Genomic DNA, 26,882 nt, shown 5'->3' on the forward strand with positions numbered 1-26,882 from the left:
ATTACACTCGCTGCTGTGGCTCGACAAAATTTGGCTGCATCGTGCGAAAATACATTCGCTTTCGAAAGCATGCAGGCAAAGCAAGCCCTCCAGTGCATGTAACTAGTCGAAAAAGCCAAATTTTGTCGAGCCGCAGCCCCAAGGGTAATCGCGTTTTCCAAATTCTAAAAACTGATATGGCTATTACGACCAGCTACAAATCTCTGATTGCAACTAGGCGTCTAACTCTACTGTTTAAAAAGTTATTTATTAAAAATTAGTAAACCAGCTTACTGAAGACAGTTTACCGGATTTCTGTTGTCTGCCAACACTGGTGATAGCACAAACGATATTTTTACCCCAAAAAGCCTATTTTTGAAAATTTTTGAAAGTGATTGCTGAAACGCCCGGTATTCAGGTAATGCTGCCTCCGCACCATTATGCTGTCACATTTATGAATCAGTAACTCAAGTTAGCTCTCCCTTCCATTGTGCAGTTTAATTCCAACCTAAGGAGAGTTTCATACCACGACAAACACTTTATGTTACACCATGGTTAACTCGCAAAATGCGACATACAAAACTATAGCTTCACTTCTCACTTCGCGGAAATGAATTCTCACAAGTTTTACCTTTTTCCAAAAACAATCTCTAAGTGTGACTTACTACGTGAAAAGGTTTTTCACATGTGAAAACTTCAAGAAGGCCATTACCAATAATTTCTGACCGCTGAGAGGGACTGCGCCTTGCATTTGCGATCATCTTAGAGGTAACAAAATATTCGAAGTGTTTTTTATCGGCATGCATGAATTTTAAAACATATTTGTATTTGTGTACACTGCCGTTCATACAGTGCAATGTAAACATTCCTTCTTTGTACTTCTCCCTTCTCCCTGCATGGACCAAAAACCTCTGCAGTATTTTATAAAAAATTTCCCTCTGGGTTTAACTACACTTAAGCCAATGCGTGACGTGCAAAAGCACGGTGACGTAAATGGTGATGCCACAAGGGACACCATAGCAACGTGATGGCGCAAATCTAAGCTTGCACTGCTTTCTTGGGGATGGCCCGGGCGAAATTTTCGGAAATGACTACGGCCGAATTTGTAGGTCATCATCGTGCCGGGCCCGGTCATAAGGTTGGACATCGATTTTGGTCCCAGTCGGCCAAGGTAAGATTTCGGGGGTCACTGGGCTAAATTTTTGGCAATGACCCGGTACCAATTTAGAGATCGTCATCTTAGCGGGCATAATCAATTATGGTGATTGTTCTGGATGGCCTGTGCCATATTTAGAAACTGACGCGGGCCAAATTTGGAGGCCGCTAAAATTGTCTAAAGACAGGTTTCTGGGGTCGCCCTGTTTATATTTTTGGAAATGACCCTGGCGAAATGTGGCTTCGGGGCATGGTCAATTATAGTTGGATATTGATTTCGGTTCAAATCGGCAAAGGTCACCCGCTACGGTGGCTCGGTCGTTAAGGTTCTCGTCTACCGAGCCGGTGTTCCCAGGTTCTATCCGTCCACGGTGGCCGCGTTTCGATGGAGGCGTGACGCGAAGGCGCCTGTGTGCTGTGCGATGTCAATGCAAGTTAAAGATCCCCACGTGGTCGAAATTATACCGGAGAGCTCCATTACGACACCTGTTTCTCTCTTTCTTCTGCCACTTCCACTTTCCTCCCTTCCCTTGCGGCGCGGATCAGGTGACCACCGAGATATGAGACGATACTACAGCATTTCCTTTCCTGAAATACCAATTGAGCAATGCATTTAAATCAGTCACCCTGACTAATTTTTTGGAAATGACCCACGCGAATTTTGGACACTGCCATCGTGTTTGGCCGGGTAATTAAGGTTGGACATCGATTTTGGTCCCCATCGGCCAAGGTCAAATTCCGGGGTGGCCCGGGCCGAATTTAGAAAATGACCGTGCCCAAATTTGGAGGTCTCCAAAAATATCTAAAGTCAAATTTCTGGGGTCGCCCAAGCAATATTTTTGGAAATGACCCTGGCAAAATTTGGCTTGGGGCATCGTCAATTATGGTTAGACATCGATTTCGGCCCAGATCGGCCAAGGTCACATTTCTGGTGTCGCCGGGCCTACATTTCTGGAAATGAGCCTGGCGAAATTTGGAGGCTGCATTGTGTCGTGCAGGGTGAATTATGGTTCGACATCGATTTTGGTCGGAATCGGCTAAGGTCAGATTTCGGGGGTAGCGCGAGCTATATTTTTGTAAGTAACATTAACCAAATTTAGAGGTCGCCATCCGTCGGGCATTCCGAATTACGGTTGGACATCGATTTTGGTCCAAATGGGCCAAGGCCAAATTTCGAGGGTGGCCAGGACCATATTTTGAAAACTACCCGGGCCGAACTTGAAGGTTGTCATCGTGTAGGGCATGGTCAATTTTTTTTTTTTTTTGGGGGGGGGGGGGGGGCGGGATATCGATTTTGGGGCATACCGGGCAAGGTCGAATTTCGGGGGGGGGGGAATGTCTTGCCGCTTGGCGCCACGGTTGCAATGGCAACGAGTGATGCGCAAGCTAGATGCACAAGCACGATTTCTGCTCGGCTATAAAGATCGCAGGAGTGGTTTCTCACTAACCAATAAATAAAGTTACTGTCCTTGCATTACACCCTCTATGTCTGTCATGGTTCGTTGTCCTCCGCAGAAGCCAGGTAATAAATAACGAAAGAAATTATGGAAAGCTGCTGTAAAAAATGAATGTTATGTAATTACGTTACGGAGTGATCACTGTTTGTGCGGCATTCTTGGGAACTGCATAGCGCGTAGCTTCCATTATTCGTACAGCACCTGTTCGTATTTCTTTTAAAGGGGTGGAGACACCAAATTTTGAAGCTATAAAAAGCCTGCTATGGGATTCCTATGTATGCAAGGGCACACACAGCCAGGTGTTGGACGCAACAAACGTTTAAAAAATATTTGAATTCGGTTCCAAAGATTACCTAAATGCTCACTCTCACGATCTAGACCCATCGCTAGCGCCATCAAACATGACGTCACAAGGGGAGTAGAAAAATTAAAGTTTTAGTGACGTCATACCAAAATACAGTGACGCACGATGAGCGGGGCACAGCCGCGTGAGCGCAGTCGACGCACCAGCGAGCCGCGTTTGCTGCTAACCGCCACTCGCTCGGTTTGCGGCGCGCCGTTGCGAACAGCGTCGCAACGTCCGATTGCAGCTCGTTGCCTGCGTCCGGCCTGCTATAGATGTCAACGGCGGGCCGCTCGCGGCAACAACAACGACGGGAAGCGGCAGCCAATGCGAGCGCGGAGAGCGGCAGCGTCATGATGACGCGCACTCCTTGGAGCCGGGCGGCCTGCGCTAGTCTTCGCGCCGAACGCCGGCATCTGAAGAACGCGATAGTATCGTTTGTTCACGTTCATAGTTCACAGTTAAAAGTTCACAGTTAAACGAGCCATAGCCACATCAGGATTACGATCTGCACTAACAAAATCATGCGAGCATTGCATGCAAGAGAGCTTCGAACTGCAGACCGCACGGTTACTACAGGCAGGTTTTCCGCAGACTGATTTCGGCAGTGACTGAAGCTCTGCTTCAGAAAGTTAAAGGCAAGAAGAGAAACGTTACTCAGGAAAGCAATAGGAGGGTGAGACCAGCCGTTATCCCGTATTCCCATCGGGTAGCACATAATTTGAAAAAGGTTGCAAATAAATATGAGATTCCCGTAGTCTTTTCTGCCCCTTGCAAGCTAGCCACGTTGTGTCACAGGATAAATAACGAAAAGCCAAGACAGCAAACCTGTGGCGTAAAGCATGCCAACATGTTCGTCATGTGTAGGGAAGGGGTGATTTACCCGATTCCGCTTACATGCGACAAAGTTTATATTGGACAAACCGGAAGGTGCTTGAACGAACGTTTAAGGGAACACGAGCGCTCACTTGAAAAAAGCACTGGCTCTAATCTAGCGCTTCATTGCAGAGAGTGTAAATGCATGCCTCGTTTACGCGAAACTTGTTCTTGATAGGAGTAGAGACAGCGTAGCCCGGGAGTTGAAGGAAGCTTTCTTTATAAAAAGAAAGGGCTTGGAATGTGTCAGTGACGCGTCAAAATCATTGTACAGGAGTAAACTTGCCTTTTTGGAACAGCATTGCTAAATTTTTTATTGTTGACTACGCGTGTTTTAATCGTTGAGTGTCACTGTTTCATCGTTTTTTGTTAAGGTCTGCGCATTTCCTTTAGCCATACGTCGTCACATTCAGTCAGTTTTTATTCTTTCCACAATTCCATTTCGTCAGTTTTTATCGGTTTTACCCTTGTTACCTGCTATGGATGCTTTATCGGTTTTTATGGCTCTTTACACCTTGTGACTTTACCTGTTTATGTCATGATGTATTTTTTGTTACCTTCCCTTTGAGATTCACCCTGTTATGTTTTTATCGCTTTTATGGCTCTTTACACCATGTGACATTAACTGTTTTTAGTCATTGAGTGTACTTTTCATTTTGTTGCCATCCCTTTTGAGATTCAGTTCACTGTTATCTTTTTCACCCTGTTTTGTTATTATCGCTTTTATGGCTCTTTGCACCATGTGACGTTGGCTGCTTCTGACTATCTTTGCCACTTCCTTCCTATATATTGCGCGAGTTCCGCCCAAAAAATTCAGTTGTCAGTCAGCGCTCTTTCCTGTCCCTTCCTCGTTTCGCCTTCGGGCTTCTTCTTTCGCGCTGTTTTCACTAATGTTTCATAGCAAACCCTGGAATGTATGAATATCAAAAATGCATCGTTTATGACGATCGTTGGCAAATACCGAGTTCCTGGTAGAAGTGATGACTGCGATGCAAGCAAATTTCATCCCATAGCCGGTTTTGTGCTGCTGCTACCTGGTGCGGTTCGTCTGCCGTCTGCTAGCTCTGTTGTTGAAGACGACGTCGTGGAAATCGAACATATCTTTTATTATGGGACGAGTTCACAGTAAAGGGGTGCCGAGCGGAGCACGTTTCTGAGCGCTGGCCAATCCCGAAGCGCCCTCAGCTGCGGAGTCAATGCGAAAGCAGCTAGGCCTAGCGACGACTAGGGCAGTCTGGGACCAGCGCGCAGGTCGTAGGCCGCCCTTGCCGCAGGCAGTGTCGTTGCCGAAAGATCCACTTTTAGCACAGTCATGCTGTCGTATCTCGAATCTAGAAAACATCCTTTCTGGTAGCATGGCTGTTTTGTATTTTCTTGTGCGGACGTGAAGTACGCCGAGTCTGCCGGCCGGTAGGTCAGCCTGGATACCGTCTGCCGACGTCATAAAAGCGAGCTAAAGAGTGTTCTTGACGTAAATAATAAACCATGCGACAAGAAATGTGAAAAAAGTGTCATGTTTGAGGATCGCTGACCAATACTGAGCTGCTGGTAGAGGTAACAACTGTGATATGAGCAAATTTCTTGGCACAACCGCGCCTAGCAGCTGCCGCTGGCGCGACGTTGGGGTCCGGCTCGCCTGGCGCCCGCTAGCTCCGCTGCCGAAGGCGTCGAGGAGATTGACCATACTATTATTGTAAGATTATTCTATTACTAGGCCTTTTATTATAGCGCAGGCGACTTCCGAAGCGCCGGCCGCTTGCTAAACAGGCTATAGGCCTAGCGACGACCACGGCAGCCAGGCAGCTGCAGAGCTCGTCGCCCGGAGCGCCCGCGAGCGGTGCCGTTGCCGAAAGCTCCCAACATAAGCAGACATGCTTTGTCGCTGCTCGAGTATAGCTGGCAGTTCTGATAACAAGGCGATCTTGTCTTTTCTTGTGATATTTGTACACCATCCCAAGCAGCGATCAGGTACTGTTGCACGGCAGCGAAGTGTGACACCGGTTGTGGGCGCAGCTTGGGTAGAGCGGCTCAGCGATGCTTACTGGCATTTTGCAAAGTGTTTCGCATCCTCACGCGAACCCGCGAAGGCGATATTAGCGTGCGAACAAAAAAAAGTCGATGTCCTCACTCATTGGAATCAGATCTGTCAGAATCCGAGCTGCTGGGACTAGACATGCAGTTGTTTGTTTTCATGCGCTGGTCAGCACGTGTGTGAGAAAGCAGACGATGCATCGGTGCGTCACAACTTTTGTGGGCCCACGTGACCAAGCGAAGCAGTTGATCTTCCCCCTCTGTGACGTCACTGTACAGCTCGGCGTTCCGAAACCGAAACCGAAAATCGTTCACCTAAAAATGATATAATAAATTATTCACTGTGAACATATGAATCTTTGAGTGTGTATCATGCTTCCTGGAGCCATAAGAAACGTTTGAAACTAAGAACGCGCGAACCACAAATTTGGTGTCTCCACCCCTTTAAGGAGACGATGTTTTAATGGAACCTCCGTTCTGCAAACACGGAAAGACTCGGGCAGCAATTTACCTGCAGCTTTTTCCGTAAACGGGGGCAATAATTTTCCTACAATGGAGATATGTAAAAAGTAGCACTGAGGTGGAGTCGTCCTTCTTGGGCGCATTTGTGGGGGCATTACGTACTCGTGCGAAATGCTGAATCTTGTGAGCTAATTTATCGCATCAAAAACTGGACACTCTATATTTCCCTTCCCGAAGCAACATCAACGCGTCCTGAACATTCACATGCGTTAAGTATCATTTTCATACTGACTGCTACAAATATTCATTTTTCCCACTAGCTATTAGAGAAGGGAAAAGGTTTAGTTCATCCATTGCTAATAGCTCATCACTGATCAAATTTAGTATTGCTGTTTAAACCGTGTGGCGGTATTAACTGCCGATTGCTTCTGTTCTGTTATTAGACCTATGGTTGTGTATTTTTATCTCATGTCGAAACTTTCAATTTCACTATGCACTCTTAGAAAAACAGCTACTATAAAAATTCAGGGGGGGGGGGGCACTTTGTTGGTCTAAAGTCCCTTGAGGCGAAAGCCTTTAGCGCGGTGTTGGTGCTTGTGACACTGATCTGTGGTTAAGATGTTAATTAAGTACACAATTGTTTGTGAATCTTAAATGCTGGAGACACTGGAGGGCGTTTGGGAGGCATCCGTCTGATTCGACGCCTTTCTGCAAACACCCTCCAGCGTCCTAGACAAGGAAAACTACATATGCGCTGGCAGGAAGTAGCGTAGCTATTAGCACGCTCGGCTGCGGAACGGAAGGATGGTGGTTCGAATCCCATCGTGCAGAAAGATTTTGTCTGGTCTGACTAGAAAAGCGTGACACCTCTGCTGACAACCTTCTGTCGACAAAGATGTGGCACTAAAGGCTTTCGCAATTAGGGAGTAATTACTCATTGGCATCCACCCAAGCGCAGCCATATGGCTACAAAGGAAAGCTATACAGCTTTCTCAGAAACTTCGTAGTTAAAGAAAAATTCGTCCTGGTCTGGGGTTCGAACCCGGGACCACCGCTACACCGGTTCAGTCGCTCTACCAACTGAGCTAACCGGGACGGCAAGCTTAGGGTAGGGCGAGAGCGAATTGATCAATAACTCGAAGTGGGAACAGTGTTGGTCAAATGTTTAGGGGAATCCCCCAAGGTGGAGTAAATTTGTAATAAGGGGGTAATTACTCATTGGCATCTACCCAAGCGCAGCCATATGGCTACAAAGGAATGCTATACAGCTTTCTCAGAAACTTCGTAGTTAAAGAAAAATTCGTCCTGGTCCGGGGTTCGAACCCGGGACCACCGCTACACCGGAGCAGTCGCTCTACCAACTGAGCTAACCGGGGCGGCAAGCTTATGGTAGGGCTTTCGCCTAATACAGATTGCCACCGCTGGCCCAGTGCAGGGAACCGCCGGAGAAAGACAGTTATGACTTAGTGCGAGACCTGCCTGCTGAACCGTCTTTTGAACTAACTCCGCGTCGAGCTGGTTCTGCCTTGATTGCTGTGACGTCAATGCACACCTCAGCGCTCCAAAACCGGTCGTGGGCTGCAAGGCACGCACGCGTTTGTGTTTTAGAACAGAACGCTACATTAGAGTTACGCTATCGGTTAGGGGCATAGTGGGGCGCCAGTACTCAGGCGCAGAAAAATCACCGCAGAGAGTAGCATTATAGTCCTGCGTCCGCCCACTGGCTCCCCGCTATTTCCTCATGTCCCTAACAGATAGACTCATCCTATTCTACGAATCGCTTTTATGTTCGGCGCCCGGGTAGCCGACGGCGACGGCGCGGGACGCCGCTCAACCCACGAACGTGAGCTTAAGAGCTACGCTCTAAAACGTTAAACCTTTGACGCCGACTGCAATGCCTCATAGCTCATGCCGCGTGGTGGTTTTCTTATGACAATGCGCAGATACTGTCTCATTTTCTTGAGGAATCACAATGCGGTCGAGGCGGTCGAGGCGGTCGAGTCTGCTCACTGCTTCGAGAGTAGACTGGCGGCTCTTTCTTTGTGAACGCACACAACCCAGCGCTTGGAAAGGAAAAGTTCAGTACCTCCCGAACATACGCTAGTGTACTGAATGAAGCTTTTGTGCAATAAAGGTTTAGAGTTAGCGCGCAAAGAAACGTTGTCTAACATGCTGGAAACTATATGGGCTAATGCATACTTTGCCGCTGGTATTAACTCGTTTTCATCGCAAAGAGGACGGATAAAGCCATAGGGATGAGGAGTGGTACGCACCGAAGCAGTAGGCCAGGCTCACGGCTGTCTCCGCGATGGCGTACACCGCGCCGTACGAGTGCAGCTGGGAGCACTCCAAGCGCAGAGCGAGCAGTGGCATCAGGCAAACGTCGGCCACGCCTGCGCAGATGAGCATTTTTAAGGAGGAGCCTCGGCTGGCGTCACGAAAGGTGTGCAACGCGGAGTGAAGTCGCAACCCGAGCTCGCTCGCGCTGAGCGCTCCGAGGCATCAACTGCGAGAGGCAGACGAGCTCGGTCGCTTTTGTCAGGTTGAAGCTGGAACCGCATGGCGCGTTTTTGGGCGCGATTGCCGCGCGGATGGTGGGACGCGCGCGTCATTCTGACGCGTGCCCAGCATAATCCAACACGAAATCGCGCCGCCGCGTAGTTCTACGCTTGTAGAAAAAAACGCCTCGCGCTGCGCGTCCACTGACGTCACGGCCGGCGTCCACCAATCAGCGTGCAGGCACGTGGCATTTTGGTTTTTCGGTTCGCCAACCGATGGCTCTGCTCTCCGCGCATCTCGGCGGTACCTTTTTGGGGGAACTTTCATGGAACTTTGCTCTTTCCTCGGAGGAGCTGGCTTTACTGTTGAGCACGTCCAAAGAGCCACGTGCATTCACGCATCGTGTTCGTTCGCGCGTAGTGTTCGGCCAACATGCACAAGACAACCTTTAACGAGGTATAATTACATGAAGATTGTTTTCATTGAAGTGTCCTGTAATTTAAAGGACATATTATATATGCGGTAACAGATAATTCACCTCGTTGGCAGTTCTGTGGTCTGGCAACCCGAAAACACGCGGCGCGACAGCGCCTCTTCATTTTTCTCGTGCGGGTGCTCGCGCGTCGGCGGCAACGCGGGCGTTCGTTGCGCGTAGCGTTTTTCGCTCGCGAAAAACGCTCCATGCGGTTCCAGCTTGAGGAGGCGATCAGGAAATGTGCATGCATTCCTGTGTGAGCGTGACACATACGAGGATCATCGGAGCCCATTTAGGAATCCCGGCTTTTAGAAATTCCTTAGTTCCCGTCTCTATGTCGGCAGTTCAGCACCTCTGTCGCCCCTGTCTTCACTCTTTGCAGGACAGTGAAAAGGCGGAAAGAATAGAACAAGAAGAGGCTCTCTGAGTAGCACTGGAAATAGGCTTACAATCATGGTTGCTCCAGTGTCACTGTTACGCGCATGTGTCACATGCTACTGGTTGAAGCGGCTGCCCACTACCGTAAACTGCCGCTAGCCGTGTGTAGAAAGTGACTCTGAAAGGGACTCTCAGTAAGGGTGCGGTATTCCTTGGATGTTAGGCCGCCGCTTCACGAATATCCTTCTGAAATAATTTTTTAGTACGTTTTGTAGAAGCTTAGTTACCTCTAGTCAAAATTTCAATTTCAGCGCCTTAGCGCATTGCCCTCTCCTTGCGTAACTCTTTACACGCTCATAGGTAGGCGCTCCTCCGCTGGCCGCACCAGGGGCATTCTGGGGGGGGGGGGCGTGGTGGTTCATGTTTTTTTATTGCTAATTTCTCTTCTATACGATTTTAACTTTTTGCCGTGTTATTTGTTGTTGTCGGTTTTTTCGTTTTCGCTTTAAGCCTACTGACCCTGCCTATTGCCAAGCAAGCAGCTTTTCATTCTTCTTCGTACTCTGTTTTACACACCTTTTCATTGCCATTTCACCCCTATCATCGTCGCGTTTCATTAACTCAATACTGCCCCTGGCACCACCGTTGGTAATGGTAGAGCAATTGCGCGATTCCCATGCTTTTACACCTTCTCGCCCTTTTAAATGTTTTATATAGCCCAAAGGTTTCGTTTGCTGTGACGTACCCTGCTTTCTCGCTTTTCAGAGCTGTAGTTGTCGAAGGCTGTAGCTGGGTCATGCACATCTTTTATCAGTGGTCCGTTCGTCTTTATTTTAGTTATGCTATAGCATGTTAGGCACGCACTGTTCATGAGTTCAATTGGGGCTGAGTAATGACTGGCCAAGCGTGTGAGGCGTTCCTTCGCTATGTCCACTGGTTGACAGTGTATCACGTGGTCCAAAAAAATGGTGTAAATCTGTGCTGGTTTTTATGACGCAGTAAAGAGTTGGTAGTCAGCGCCCGCCCTGTGTTTCGTGTTCCTTCTCGTCCTCGTTCCGTTGCGCTGTGGGAGTCTGTTTTTTAATGCATGAACCAACTAGTCCACTCAAGAATGCTCTTAGAAGTACGTAACGCCTGAAAGAAAGTGACCATGACCCATCTCTATACAGAGTGACGCCGGATAGTGCGGCGAAAGAGGACACGAGAATCAAAAGTCTACAGAAAGGATTCGCCAACTTTTGCGCGCGAATGTGGTTTCTCCGCTGCGTATAGAAGTGAATTATTCGGTTCAGGTATTCAGGATGAGAGAAGGTACTGACTAAGCGAGGTTATACAGGGTGTTTAACCTAAGAGTTTATACAATTTTTAAATATAGGTTTTTTTCAGCTATAAGACCACTTTTTCGGTATACCATTGTCAGCAGTGTAGTACATCGGGACACGGCTAAGGTGTGCTAACTACCAGGCTGTTTTACTAACATTGAATAGTTAACTTTTTAACTATTACTGTTAGGCTCCTTAATTATTGATAACCGTGTAGCCCACTTTAAATAAAATCCATATCAGTTTTTAGAATTTTGAAATTGCAGTTACCATCGTCGCCGTGGCCGAACAAATTTTGTGTACATAGCGCCAAAGTACAAGCGCTTTCGAGAAGATTGCAGCAAAACAACCTCTCCAGTGCGCGTAACTCGTCGAACTAGCCTAAACTTGTGCCACAACGTCTAGCGTAAACGTACTTTCGAAATTATAAAAACTGATATGCATATTACTTACGGCGGGCTACACGCCTGTTATCAATTAAGACGCCTATCAATACTAGTTAACCAGCCTGCTAGTTAGACAGTCTTAGCCCTATTCCGATGTACTACACCGCTGGCAATGCTATGCCGAAAAAAGCACTCTTATAATTCAAAAAGGGTACTTTTTAATTGTGTAAAGTCTTGGGTGAAGCACCCTGTACATTCTCCTCCTGAGCAGACAACCACGACCAGGTCGCTCCATGTTCTTTCCTTGTCGTTAACTTGACGGTTAATTTTGTACACAAAGGAACAAAGCGAATGAAAACTGAGGTTGCTGCTTACACCCCAAGGTCTTTTAGAACTGCAACAGAATGGTAAACTGGGTAACTTGGACAGGGGTCACGGCTGGATGGCGCAGCAACAGAGTGTTGCAGCACCGCCCCGCGGTGCTCAAGCTGCGCATTCTGACACCACATCGCCGAAAAAGGTCCGTCCCCTGCCCTGTCATGAAGCTAGGAGTTCGCAACGGTCGGAGCATCGAATTCCGCGAGCTTACTGCGGTCGACGGCACTCCCTGGTCGCCTCTAGGCCTATCATGTCTCACACCCATACCACAGTGGACGGTTTGGAATCCGCTAACGCTGTTCCTGGCACCGCCTTAGTGGGAGCCACATTCATCATCATCATCATCATCAGCCTGACTACACCCACTGCAGGGCAAAGGCCTCTCCCATGTCTCTCCAATTAACCCTGTCCTTTGTCAGTTGCCGCCACTGTATCCCCGCAAACTTCTTAATCTCATCCGCCCACCTAACTTTCTGCCGTCCCGTGCTACGTTTGCTTTCTCTTGGAATCCACTCCGTTACCCTTAAACACCAGCGGTTATCTTGCCTTCGCATTACATGCCCTGCCCAAGCCCATTTCTTCCTCTTGATTTCAACTAAGATGTCATTAACCCGCGTTTGTTCCCTCACCCACTCCGCCCGCTTTCGATCTCTTAACGTTACACCTATCATTTTCCTTTCCATAGATCGCTGCGTTGTTCTTAACTTAAGCTGAACCCTCTTTGTTAGCCTCCACGTTTCTGCCCCATAGGTGAGTACCGGTAGGATACAGCTGTTGTATACTTTTCTCTTCAGGGATATTGGTAAGCTACCATTCATGATCTGAGAGAACCTGCCATATGCGCTTCACCCCATTCTTATTCTTCTAGTTATTTCCCTCTCATGATCCGGATCTGCGGTCACTACCTGCCCTAAGTAGACATATTCTCTTAGTACTTCCAGCACCTCGCTACCAATGGCGAACTGCTGTTCCCTTGCTAGGCTGTTGAACATTACTTTGGTTTTCTGCATGTTAATTCTTAGCCCCACCGTTCTGCTCTGCCTGTCTAACTGATTGATCATGCTTTGCAGTTCTTGTCCTGAGTGGCTTAGCAAGGCAATGTCATCAGCGAATCGCAAATTACTCAGGTATTCTCCATTAACTCTTATCCCCAACTGTTCCCATTCCAGACCCCGGAATACCTCCTGTAAGCAGGCAGTGAAGAGCATTGGCGAGATCGTGTCTCCCTGCCTGGCACCTTTCCGTATTGGAATTTTATTGCTGACTTTATGGAGAACTATAGTAGCTGTGCAATCGTTATAAATATCTTCCAATATTTTCACATAGCATTCTTCTACACCCTGATTCCGCAATGCCTGCATGACAGCTGAGGTTTCCACTGAGTCAAATGCTTTCTCGTAATCAATGAAGGCTATATATAGGGGTTGGTTATATTCTGCGCATTTCTCTATCACCTGATTGATAGCGTGAATGTGATTTATTGTCGAGTATCTTTTACGAAAGACTGCCTGATCATTTGGTTGACTAAAGTCCAAGGTTGTCCTGACTTTATTAGCGATTACCTTAGTAAATACCTTGTAGGCAACGGACAATAAGCTGATTGGTCTGTAATTCTTCAAGTCCTTGACGTCTCCTTTCTTATGAATTAAGACAATGTTAGCGTTCTTCCAAGCTTCTGGTACTCTCGAGGTCACAAGGCATTGCGTATACAGGGTGGCTAGTTTTTGTAGCACAATCTCTCCTCCGTCCTTCAACAAATCTGCTGTTACCTGATCCTCACCAGCTGCTTTCCCTCTTTGCATTGCTCCTAAGGCTTTCTTTACTTCCTCCTTCGTTACTGGCAGGATGTCCCATTGCTGTGCTCGACTGCCTCCCTCAGTAACTTGAGGATTAGATTCGCTACTGTATAGATTTTTGTAAAACTCTTCGGCTAATTCAACTATCTTATCCATATTGCTAATGACATTGCCCTGTTTGTCTTTTAGCGCATACATCTGGTTTTTACCTATGCACAATTTTCTCCTCACTGATTTTAGGCTACCTCCGTTCCTTAGAGCATGCTCGATTTTCTACATGTTAAACTTTCTTATGTCGGCTACCTTGCGCTTATTTATTAACTTCGATAGCTCTGCTAGTTCTATCCTGTCTGTGGAGTTAGACGTCCTCATGCTTTGACGTTTCTTAATCAGATATTTAGTCTCCTGAGAGAGCTTGTTGGTATCCTGTCGAACAGTCCTACCACCTACTTCTGCGGCGCACTCTGTAACGATAGCTCACATTGCCACATTGTCTCATATTAAAAAAAAGGATATAATCGATTTCAGCGACGCCTTATCATAGGAGCTAGCGTGCAAGCGACCGGGTCAGCAGAGCAGGCGGCAGCCATTATGCGGCTGCCGGCAGAACTTGCTCTGTACGGGTCAGCGATCTTAAAGAAGGATTCATTTTTGACATTCCTTTTTCCCAGGGCTTAAATTTTGCGAGAATAAGCCATATTAGCACGCTTTTCTGACTATAGCGACAGGGATCCGCATAGAGAGGGTGTTGGCTTGGCGCGGGCGGCTTGCGGAAGGCGCGGCAGTGTACGGCGCCGTCGGATAGTGGCTTGAAAATACAGCTCCTCTCTGCCGATCACCGCGTCACTTCGCTTACCCAAGTGACCGTTGGTTAGAGCGACCGAGATCGGCGTCGAGCTGGCCGACAATGGCGAACCGCGATTAAACATAACCGCGATTACTGCCCGTCTCAGTGTGAACCAGCTGGAAAAGGGAAAATGTTCATAGAATTTCAGAAGAAAATTAACCAGAGGAGAAATCCTGATGCGATAACATTGTCTGTGCAGGTAATTTAGATATGCTGCATACTGCCAGATGTTTCGCTGTCTCTAAGAACGACAGAACTGGAGAAAACAAGCGGCACTGGCAGGAGATTGCGATGATCCGATGGAACGGAGAAAGCGAGTAAAGCCGTACGGCCCACCGATTCTACGCGGATGGCATCACTTCGGCGATTTCTGCCGTTTTGTCGTCCCCACACACAGTGCTCCCGGAAGCGAAGAGGGCGTGAAGGCGGCTTGATTTCAACACGCGATTTAGGCTCTTTTTGCGGACAGAATCGTGCAAAAGTTGGCCCCCATGATTTGCAAGGTCCATTCTTTCCATCCGCTGCATTTATGAAATTTAAAACAATTTCAACTTAAATTTTAATGATAATAAGACCAACTTTTTGGCAAAATTTTGTTGCCTTACCACCGTGGGGTCATTAACCAACCACCAAATCGTGTTGCATTCACGAGGCCCAGTGAGGCTTCAACCTCAGCTAACAAGGGCTTCTCACAAAACGCACTTGTCATTGTTGCCAAGCCGCTGCTTTCTGGTATCAAGAAGATCAATAAACAGGAACGCAGAGTGCTATATAAAGGCCTGCTGCTATACAGTATATTACTTGCTTTTGATTACTTGCTTATATTACTTGCTTTTCATGGAAACAATAACAAAAGCTGGGCCCAGGGTTGTACGACTGCTCCGAGAGGCTTGGCGGTTTTTGCTGGTAGAGAACAAATATCGGAACCACGAAGGTATTTGCGATTTAAAGCACCCTAGGAAAAGTGGCCATTGTGCTAGCAACTTTGTGTACAGCATCACAATTTCTCTGAGGTCAAAGGTTTTACGGTGCCTTGTCCCGTTGGGATGGTAGATGAGGAAAAATAAAGCGTCATCAATCAAAAGACTGACGAGATTACCTTTCGACCCTAACCGAAGAGCCCTGATAATACTAAAGCCGGAAATGCAAAAGCGTAGAAAGAAAAAAAGCTCCAGGCCTGTCCTGGGTCGCTCCAGTATCCGCACGAGAACCTACTCGGCTTCACGAACCAAGGATAGATCCCGAAGGTCCCGACGCTAGAGAAGCGCTCCTGTAAGATGTAAAGCAGGTCGACCCGCTTGCCTCTGTGGCGCGCCAGTGTACTGCGGCTGATAAAGAACGCGCGCGACAGCTGCTATCGCGCGAGATACATCTGTACGACGCCCTCACAGCATAGGCTGCCCTTGCATCCGTCGTCGGCCGAAGATACAAAATCATAGCGTAATCCTTTAAAATTTGTCAGAAGTCAATTCGGTTGGGTTCGCAACGTAAAGAAGGCCCGACCAACCGATTAAAAAAACAAACGAATGGGATAATGCAGGAATATACGGGTCCTTAAAAGAGCTACGTGGCAACGGGCAGATCAGTACAGGTCATTATAGGTTGCCTCTCGCGAGAGGTATGTGAAGCAATATATATGGGCATTGCGGCTGGCATACAGGCTTGCAAAACATCATATAGGGGGCGTCCTGCTCTCATTCAGGGAAGTATAGCTTCATTAGGCACCGTCTGGTAAGCACACAGGTATGCGCTGGTCGTTATACGAGCCTTCTATCATGAATAGAGGTATGTAAGGTTTCTTCTAGGAACCCTCTAGAGGCGAACTAGTATGAATAGGTCAGGCGTGAGCCTGCTGCCCCATACGGGTTTGACCCACCGCGGTGGCTCAGTGGTTACGGCGCTCGGCTGCTGACCCGAAAGACGCGGGTTCGATCCTGCCCGCGGCAGCCAAATTTCGATGAAGGCGAAATTCTAGAGGTCCATGTGCTGTGCAATGTCAGTGCACGTTAAAGAATCCCAAGTGGTCGATATTTCTGCAGCCCTTTACTACGGCGTCCCTCATAGCCTGAGTTGCTTCGGGACGTTAAACCCCAATAAACCAAACCGAGCCATACGGGTTTGAATAGGACCAATTGGAACTACTTGTACTGGTTAAAGTTGAGCCATTTAATATTAGCTCTTTTCCTAGCGCGAATCTAGCATCGTTATAGCCCGCTTAAGAATTATTATTATTATTTTTAATATCTATATATGCATATTCCATTTTCAGAACATCTACGATTCTAACACTCCTCTCAGGCGTCTGCTAGTTGTGCCGCCACCATACATCTCATCACGCAGCGACCACCATTTCAAGGTTGACGTGCCCAGCAGTCGCACCAGGCCGCGTTTCGCATCTTTCATCCTCAAGACGTCTAACGAATGGAACCACCTTCCCACTTCCACCGCCTCCGTTACAGACGCCTGCCTGTTTAGGAATGCCGTGAGCGGTTATATAACGCGGTGATACAGTACTATTTTTTTAGTGCGATGTTGATTGCCTCAGGGCATAAAACGGCATGTAATGATAGATGAGGATGCCTAAATAAACGAGAAAAGGTTCGCTGATCTAATCAAATCTAGCAGTGAACGATGATGAGGTCCTTGTGTCCAAGCGGTGTATAAAGCACTATTGTCGGGCGAAACACCCGCTGCCGTCAGGTGCCAAATTCTTGTCGGCTGGGCAAACCCACAGCAGGTGGTGAATGTCGGCCTCAAGATTTCTGTTCTTGCAGACTGGATACCCGGGGTGGGGATATAAAGCATCGAATTGCGGCCACTTTCGTGTCACGGCTGGAGTTAGGGCAAACCCGACCCGGATCCTTTCCGTGCCGGGTGCCTTTGCCTTGGCCACTTGCAGGTGTACAATAAAATGCGGAATTCCTGGTCCCAGCGAACTTTATCCATGTTGTCTCTTCTCTGAATTAATCACCCATGGACTATCAGAAGAGTGTTTTCGTGTGGTTTTCAAGTAAGAGTTCCGTCTGCCCTGTTACTGCATGCACGGCGACATCGATAATCTGCTTAATTTTAAAAAAGTGTATTCGGTCTCCTGCGTTGAACGCATTTCGCAAAACTGTGCAAGCTGTCTTTGCATGGAATATTATATTCCATACAGAAAAAAAATTGATCACAGCTGTTCAATGGGGAGGAGATGCTCAGTTTATATAAACTCAGTTTAATAAAAAAATAATGATGACATCACTAGCCTAGCAAGGCTAGAGAAAAACATCTCTGCTTATAATGTGCGCCATCCTGAGGTGTGGTATGTTCCAAAATGTAGAACCAATTACGGAAGTCAAATGATGAAATTTAAATTGCCTACACTTCTGAATCACATGATAAAGGATGCTAACATTAACATATCAGATATATCCCCAAAAGAACTGCGTTTATTGTTTGTATAATGTTGTGATATGATTTTCTAGTTCTTATTACCTGTTTTATACTAATTTTTCCAACGATGTTGCCATATCCGACTGTGTTCTCTTGCCGCACGCTTCTGTCCTACCCCGTGTGTAGGGGGCTCAGGGCTTTTCAAGCTGTTCACACAGCTTTTCTCCTGTCCTCCTCGCAGCATCTTTTTGTTGCGGAATAAATTTCAATTTCAATTCAATTTCAATGCTACCGCCTGTGCCATACTTTGCTGGAACAAAAAGGCAAACAACCAGCTCGCAATAGACTTGTAATTTTGAGAGGAAATATGAAAATACATTGATTTGTTTTAAACACTATACTTATCTCTTTTTGTGACTTTTAATATGTATTTGAGGGTGTGACATGACAAATTAGGATTAGAAATTAGCCATACGGTGGAAAAATTTGGTAAATTAAATTCAAGATTTTGCAATTAGTGTGGGGGTTTATATTAAGCAGCATTTAGAAATTATACATTCAACATGTGTTGCGAGTGCCTTCTCGTACACGGCGCGCCACTAAAATCAATGTGTTATTTTATATCTAGTCTTTTTTTCTGCGATGGTTGTACTTACACTCATGATCACATCATGCATTTCTCTGCAGCTTCGATGTACAGCCAGGTCATCGTGCAAGAGCTTGGCGAGGAATTTGTTTCAAGGCACTGCAAAAGTTCTCTTACAAGAGGAGTGAGACGATTAGTGCCAATATGACTCATCGATTCAGCGGCTCCGGGCACAGTGCATCTCACGATGTAATAGCACCGTAGATGCAATAAATTTCATTCCTTGAATCCGTTCCTTCTTTCATGTATGTCCGCTGACTGCTTATATGTAAAATGCTACATATACAAGCTCCGGCTGGTGGAAAACAAGCGGAATATGTCTGCATTGTTGTTGGCCAGCAAGAGGTATGGCATAAAACTAGGTGGAACCCCCGATCGCATACAATTTTCCACTGGCCTTGCAATTAATATGTCACCTCTAAAAGTTAGATCAAGGGTGCAAAAGCGGGCACAAGTCGGAGCGAACCTGGAACCATTATTGTTACTGGCTGAATGTGGGCATACTATTGGCGCGAACATAGGGCCATTATTGACAGATCGGCTGAATGTGGGCATACTATTGGCTTGAATGTCGGGCCATAATTCATAGATTGGCTGGATATGGGCATAGTCTTGGCACGAATGTCGGGCCATAATTAATAGATTGGCTCAACATGGGCATAGTCTTGGCACGAACGTTGGGTCTTTGTGGATAGATTGGCTGAACATAGGCCCAACCCAGGCGTGAATGAAGGGTGAATGCTGGTAGCTAGACTGGCTGAGTATAGGCCCAATCTTGGCATGAATGAAGGGCCATTGTTGGAAAAAGTCTCGGATTGCTCAAATGCCGATGTAGGACCAATATTCATGACAATTTCCGCCGCTCTTGCCACTGTTGGACCAATCAATTTGGGCTGCTCGGGATACAGACAGCAGCACACACCTCGTCTCGAAGAGGATTCTGGTGTGGGCTAGTTGGTTCATGCTTAATAAACAGATTCACAACAGCGCTACGGAACAAGGACAGAAGGAACACAAAAAACACAGGACAGCGCCCGTCCTGTGTTTTTTGTGTTCCTTCTGTCCTTGTTCCGTAGCGCTGTTGTGAATCTGTTTATTAACCTCGTCTCTATATGGAACACAGGCAAGCATAAATTAAATGTATCATCTGATATCTATGCACGCTTACACATGCTTCAGAGAAAGTAGTAACACATAAGCTGGTTTTACACAGAAAGCAATAATACATAAGCTCAGCAAAATAGCTAAACGGGGCTAGTTGGTGGTAAATATTGAAAGGTAAACCGCGCAAAGACGAAGACCGCAGTAGAGGGAACACAGGACGAGCGCTGACTCACAACTGAAAGTTTTTTCGAAGACAGCAACACAATATATAGAAAAAGCGGCCAACCTATAAACAAGCATACACAAATAATCTCGTGTTGCTATGTGGTATCAAGGCATGCAACCTCACTATCATATAATAAAATATAGGGCTTACTAACGCACAACCTTGTTTTCTTCCTCATGTGGTAGGCTTCCATAATATCACGTGTCAAGCGGGACGGGTGCTTGTACAGGATATCGCAATAGTGCAAGGAAGGAAAACAAGGTTTGCAGTCACGGACATGGTCAACGAGATTAGTAGAGTTATTAGATGTGAAGTTATTTGCATGCTCTTTCATACGTGTATTAATGCATCGCCCAGTCTGCCCGATATACACTTGGCCGCACGACTGGGATTTTAGAAACTACCTCTTCAGCGCATGGCACATACTTTGTTACGTGATTGACCCCACAGGTTATTTCAGATTCTTTTAGTTGCTCAGCCTTTTTTTCCCAAAATCGCACAAGCCCTTTTAAGTTTCTTTGGTACAGAAAAAAGAACCCCTACGTTATATCTTTTTGCTACATTTTTAAGATTATGTGACAGACGGTGTACATAAGGGAGAATAGCAAACTTCTTTTCTTCCCTTTTTCTGGACTAGGTACCAGAGCTGAATTCTTAAGCTGTTTAGCTGTCTTATTACAGCCCAATAATGCAACATCCTCCGGGTGTCCAGCTACCTTTCGTCTTTTACTTTGCTTGTTGAAGCTTTTCGTTGTCATATGGATACAAGATTTTCATAATGCAGACAACTGGGATGAGACTACAATTCTGTTTTAACTATGTTGGAATGATGCGATTTCGAACTTAACGAATTTCCGCCCTTGTTAAGTACTCCCACTAGATATGCCACGTCTCAACTTTCAACCTCAGATCTAAAAATTGTAGCTTGTTATCAACCGTGACTTCAGTGGTGAACTCCAGACCTAGAGCATTTCCTTTAAATACTTTTAGTGCATCAGTCATGCGCCTAGAAATGTTAGTTTTTTTTTCAATGAAAGTTAAGAAATCATCGACATAATGAAAAAGTCGTGACGCCATCCCTGACATATTTCCTTAAATGCCACGATCAACAAAAGACAAAAAATATGGCTTATCACTGGAGCCACTCTAGACCCAATGCAAACACCCGCTTTCTGGATATACAGTTTACCGTCCCATTCAACAAACATAGATTTCAGATCATCAAGAAAACTAGCTACAGAAATGCCACAACCACTGAAGAACTGTTCTTCGTCATTATCTAGTGTTACACACTTCGGAACAGCCTTCACCAATTCATTGTGAGGAAGCGAATAGAACAAATCGACCACGTCAACACTGAAGACAGTACATGACCCTGGGTTTTGATGCCGAAGAAAATTCACGACACCCTCAGAGTTCTGAACTCAGAACGGGTCATTAATAGCCAAGGAACTCAAATGTGTCTGCAAATACACCGAAATTTTGTATTGCCAAGTTCTCTTATCCGTCACAATAGCCCGGAAAGAAAATTTTACAACTAAGGTCTTTCGCCCTATGTACACCTGCTCTAAGCCTCTCCAGGTTCAAACCATCCAGGAAGCGCAGAGCTCCGGCTTTTACCTTCCCTGGTTTTGTCGAAATCGAGACGCAGGTTTTGTGCATAGCCTCTATCGCCTTCAAAGAAAACGTTGTTTTCGGAAGCACCACAAAACACCCTTCTTTATCAGCTGTCAGTAGCCGCAAATTGTTCGAATGTAGGAAATTAACCAGGGAACTTTATCCCTTCTTATATTTGTCGGTATGTGTTCTTGACAAAACCGCAGTACACTCCTCAACGCACCTCGATTGGTAAACGCACTGTGCAAGACTAGCTCTGGTACCTAGTCCAGAAAAAGAGAAGGAAAGAAAGAAGTTTGCTATTCTCCCTTATGTACACCGCGTGTCACATAATCTTGAAAATGTAGCAAAAAGATATAACGTAGGGTTTTTTTGCACCAAAGAAACTTAAAAGGGTTTGTGCGATTTTGAAAAGACAAAAGGCTGAGCAACTAAAAGAACCTGAAATACCTGTGGGGTCAAGCACGTAAAAAAGTATATGCCATGCGCTGAAGAGGTAGTTTATAAAATCCCAGTCCTGCGGTCAAGTGTATATCGGGCAGACTGGGCGATGCATTAATACACGTCTGAAAGAGCATGCACATAACTTCGCATCTAATAACTCTACTAATCTCGTTGACCATGTCCGTGACTGCAAACCTTGTTTTCCTTCCTGGCACTATTGCGATATCCTGTACAAGCACCCGTCCCTCTTGACACGGGATATTATGGAAGCCTACCACATGAGGAAGAAAACAAGGTTGTGCGTTAGTAAGCCCTATATTTTATTATATGATAGTGAGGTTGCATGCCTTGATACCACATAGCAACACGAGATTATTTGTGTATGCTTGTTTATAAGTTGGCCGCTTTTTCTATATATTGTGTTGCTGTCTTCGAAAAAACTTTCAGTTGTGAGTCAGCGCTCGTCCTGTGTTTCTTCTACTGCGGTCATCGTCTTTGGGCTGTTTACCTTTCAATACATAAGCATCAATCATATACTCAGAGAAAGAAAAAAAACAACAAACAGCGAGTACAATCAATGCAACTGTGCAGAATATTCTGTCATTTAAGTTTTTCTATTCTTTATAAACACCTTTGTTGACGCCGAAAATTTCTCATCTAGTGAAGTTTGGTTAATGTTAATTCCTGTTTCACATAATTACTCCGAGTAAGAGGCACAAGCTTTTTTTTGTGTTCTCCGGTGATATATTACGGCAAAGCTGTCAGGTCGAGTCACATATAGTCTGAGTCTGTTTGAATATACAGCAGCAACTGAAAGTAATAAACTTGTTGTGCGGGCAGAATACCATAATTCTTAAATAAAAGTTCTGTAAAAAAATCTCATGGTGTGCCATAATAGCCTTCAATGGGTCTAAGCGCTTTCTTTTAGAACAAGCAACCTAATATACTTTCCATATGTGCTGGTTCTCCATACAAGAATAAAATATCATAATTTGGAATAAAAATGAGCGAAATATATCGAAGTCGTCAGCCGGACAGGTATTAAGTTAATGATTTTATAGACATCTACAGTTTTACTCAGATATTTTGCTAAATTTATAACATGCACATTCTATGAAAGGTTTTCAGTAAACCAAACACCCGGAAACTTGACTGGTGATATGCTTTATAACACTGTTTTTACATTTACTAACTATACTGCATAGTTTCGTAGTGTTTGTAGTCAAGAGTTCGATGGAACATCATTTGGTCAGGCGGAGGCATAATAAAAACATAGGGTCACTGACCAAGTCAAAGTTTAATGAAACGTACGGACGTTTCGGAAGCCCTACGGCTGTCTTGTTCACAGTGAGGAAACCAGGAAAATGCGCCGTAAAGATCTTGCATAATCTTATGGCAGATTTCCTTGCGTCCGATTTAGTGTGCCGGGAGTGGGCTGTATCATCAAAGACTCTAGATACAAGCGTCTAGAAGTGATTCCTTATCTTGCAAGCACACGTGCCCCGTCCCAATTGATGACAGTTCCAGTTTCTTGCATGTGTTCGGCCAGAGCGTTAGCAGCACTGCGTGCTGTCGCTACGTCATTTTTCTGTTGATGGATCCGTTTGCACCAGTTTCCGGATTCCCCGATATAATTGCGGTCGCAGTCCTCACACGGAATCTTGTACACGACCTCAGGATATCTGTCAGGGGAAGGGGGTCTTTCACATTGACGAGCTCGTGTCTAAGCTTGCTTGTTGGAACGTGGGCAACTTGCACGCCGTACTTTCGAAATACCCGACCAAGCACTTCTACTGATCTGTGGGATGTAAGGGATGGAGGCGCGTTTTGGCTTAGAAGCATTGGAGACGTCAGAAGGTGGCGGTCGCTTCCGTAGTTTCTTTTTTGTGTGTGCCACAAAGCTTCTTGGATAGCCATTTCTCGTCAAATCCCTTTCGACAGTCCTTAGTTCTTTCTTCAGGGATTGCTCGTTAGAGCACGTGTTTATTGCTCTTTCAACTAAAGAGCAAGCGACAGAGCGCTTGTGTGCCATCGGGTGGGCAGAATAGAAGCCGAGATAACGGCCTGTGTACGTAGGCTTCCTGTACACGGTGAACTCAAGGCTCGTGAGTTTCCGCGTGGTTTAAGGTGGTTTAAGAACCGCTGGACGTGTTGTTTCTTCTAAGACGCAAAAACAATTGTCCATGTACCTGACGAATAATTGAGGGCGTGGCTCGAATGTTTCGAGGGCTTTCGTCTCGATGGCTTCCATTGTGAGGTTAGCCGCCGTCACGGAAATTGATGCTCGCATGGCTGTGCCGAAGGTCTGTCGATAAGAACTGCTACCGTACGAGAAATATGTGTTTGCAAGGCAAAAGGAAAGAAGCTTGCACAGGTCGGGTACATCGAAAGGTGTGCGCTCTTCAAGTGACGAGTCCTCGTTCAAACGAAGCTTGCAGGTTTCCACCGTCAGGGCAACCGGAACGCACGTGAAAAGTGAAAAAGCATCGAAAGAAACCATCATTTCACCGCTTTCAAGTGCGACGTTCTTCATTTTGTTAATAAAGTCCACTGTGTTCCGTATATGCGTCTCGGTCTTGCCAACTAGAGGCGATAAAATCTTGCGCAGGTAGCGAGACAAATTGTTGAGTGGAGACCTTGTAAAATCCACAATAGGACGCCACGGCACCACCACAACGGCATAGAAGCCTCAATCAAGTTCACTGTAGAAGAGGAGGCGAGTGGCTGCATCTCGTTTCTGGACACCCGTGTGACGCGAAAACCCACGAGCCTGGAGTTCACCGTGTACAGGAAGCCTATGCACACAGGCCGTTATCTTGACTTCTGTTCGGTCCACCCGATGGCACACAAGCGCTCTGTCGCCTGCTCTTTAGTCGAAAGAGCAATAAACACGTGCTCTAACGAGCAATCCCTGAACAAAGAACTAAGGACTGTCGAAAGGGATTTGACGAGAAATGGCTATCCAATAAGCTTTGTGGCACACACAAAAAAAGATACTGAAGCGACCGCCACCTTCTGACGTCTCCAATGCTTCTAAGCCAAAACGCGCCTCCATTCCTTACATCCCACAGATCATTGAAACACTTGGTCGGGTATTTCGAAAGTACGGCGTGCAAGTCGCCCACGTTCCAACAAGCAAGCTTAGACACGAGCTCGTCAATGTGAAAGACCCGCTTCCCCCTGACAGATATCCTGGGGTCGTGTACAAGATCCCGTGTCAAGACTGCGACCGCAATTATATCGGGAAATCCGGAAACTGGTGCAAACGTATCCAGCAGCAGAAAAATGACGTAGCGAGAGGACGCAGTGCTGCTAACGCACTGGCCGAACACATGCAAGAAACTGGACATGTCATCAATTGGGACGGGGTACGTGTGCTTGCCAGAGAAGGGATCGATCACTTCTAGACGCTTGTATCTAAAGTCTTTGATAATACAGCCCACTCCCGGCACACTAAATCGGACGCAAGGAAATCTGCCATCAGATTACGCAAGACTATTACGGCGCATTTTGAAGAAGAAAAACGCATGCTTTTTGCCTGGTGTCCCCATTGTGAACTAGGAAGCCGTAAGGCTTCCTAAACGTCAGTACGTTTTATTAAACTTTGACTTGGTCAGTTACCCTATGTTTTTATTATGTAGCAGGGTTTATGGGCTTAAATATTATATAAGAGTTTTAGAAAAACTTAGGCTAAGTTTGTTTGTCATCTGCCATACGTCTCAATATTAGTTAATCACCCTTACTTCTACTTTCACCAATGAACTGTCAGTGAAAAAGTATTTTTTTGTCAGGTCGGGTAAGTCAGGAATGCTAGTGATATCTTTATTATACACTGTGAATAGCAATGGGCCCAATATTGAGCCTTAGGAACCCCTTGCTCTATAACCATGTTAGCAGAACAGCAGTCAGTAACTTGGACGAATTGAAACCTGTTGCTTTGATAACTCCTTAATAATTCCAAAGGTATTCCACGAAAAAGGTACTTCAAAAGGGTGGAAATTTGGGCTGGTTGGTGCACGATCTGAGGCTAAAAACAGCGCTAACGGGGACGAAGCAGAGAGAGGGACACGACGCTGACTATCAACCAAGTTTTATTGCACGTTCACCGGTTAAATACCACTCGTTCGTGCAAAAAAAGAAGGAAAAAAGAAGAAAAATAGAAAGACGGAAGGCGGGATAGACAAGAAACCACGTGGCATGAGATTATGCATTCATACAGAGATAATTAATTTCGTTGTCGCAATGTCGCGACATCCACGCGCTGTCGCGAATTCCACGAACTCCATAATAAGCTAATTTATGTAATATGAAGCCATGTTGGACACAAAGGCTTTCCGAAAATAGAGGAATAAGACGAGAGTATATCTGCGATATTCAATACTAACAATTAATTTCTCTTTAATGGTTATCATGCTTCTTCCTTAGACCTTCGCGTGACAAATCCCTATTGCGAGCTGGCTATAATGCTGTATTATTGAAAGAAGTTTTCATGCCTAATCTTTATAACACCCACGAACGCCTTAGATAACAATGGTAATATAGAGATTGGACAATAATTTGAGATTATATTTTTATTTCCACCCTTGTGTACTTGTACCCTTGTATATTTATTTATTTATTTATTTCCTCAAAGGTCTAGGTTGAGACATTACATGAGGGAGTGGACGGTATCTGGCAAACAATGGTAAAAAATGTTAAGATGAAAGGTTGGCGACGCTCCGCTTGAATTCTAGTGGGTTGATGATAATGGCAACTTCGGTGGGCAGGTCATTCCAGTCTCGTGCAGTACGCTGAAAAAATGACTGCTGAAATGTCACAGTATGGGCTTGTAGGGGATACACTGCGTTACTATGGCTGAACCGGGCGATGCGGTGGGCTCTTTTTATGTAGGGGTTATCAAGAGGCAAAGAATGGAAAAATTTATGAAAAAGGTTAAGACGTGCTATCTTACGGCGCGAGGCTAGGGAGGGCAAGTTGATTCGAGCTTTTAGTGCTGAGATGCTTGAGTGGTAGGAATAATTAGATAGAATGAATCGTGTTGCGCGGTTCTGAACCAATTCGAGGGCGTTAGTAAGATTATTGTGGT

At 45.9% G+C, this 26,882-nt stretch overlaps 1 protein-coding gene across 1 annotated transcript in view; it reads right to left on the minus strand.

Annotated features, from left to right (window-relative positions):
- LOC149349093 (synaptic vesicular amine transporter-like) overlaps window positions 1-26,882 on the minus strand; it is a 231,129-nt gene that overhangs the window by 121,097 nt on the left and 83,150 nt on the right. The window contains exon 3 of the mRNA XM_089575402.1: window positions 8,577-8,696. Coding sequence (XP_089431528.1) covers window positions 8,577-8,696 — 120 coding nt within the window. The remainder of the gene's footprint in view (window positions 1-8,576; window positions 8,697-26,882) is intronic.

The sequence above is a fragment of the Amblyomma mixtum genome, chromosome 3 (genome assembly GCF_055824585.1).
Source record: "Amblyomma mixtum isolate Tamu chromosome 3, ASM5582458v1, whole genome shotgun sequence".
Classification (NCBI taxonomy): Eukaryota; Metazoa; Arthropoda; class Arachnida; order Ixodida; family Ixodidae; genus Amblyomma; species Amblyomma mixtum.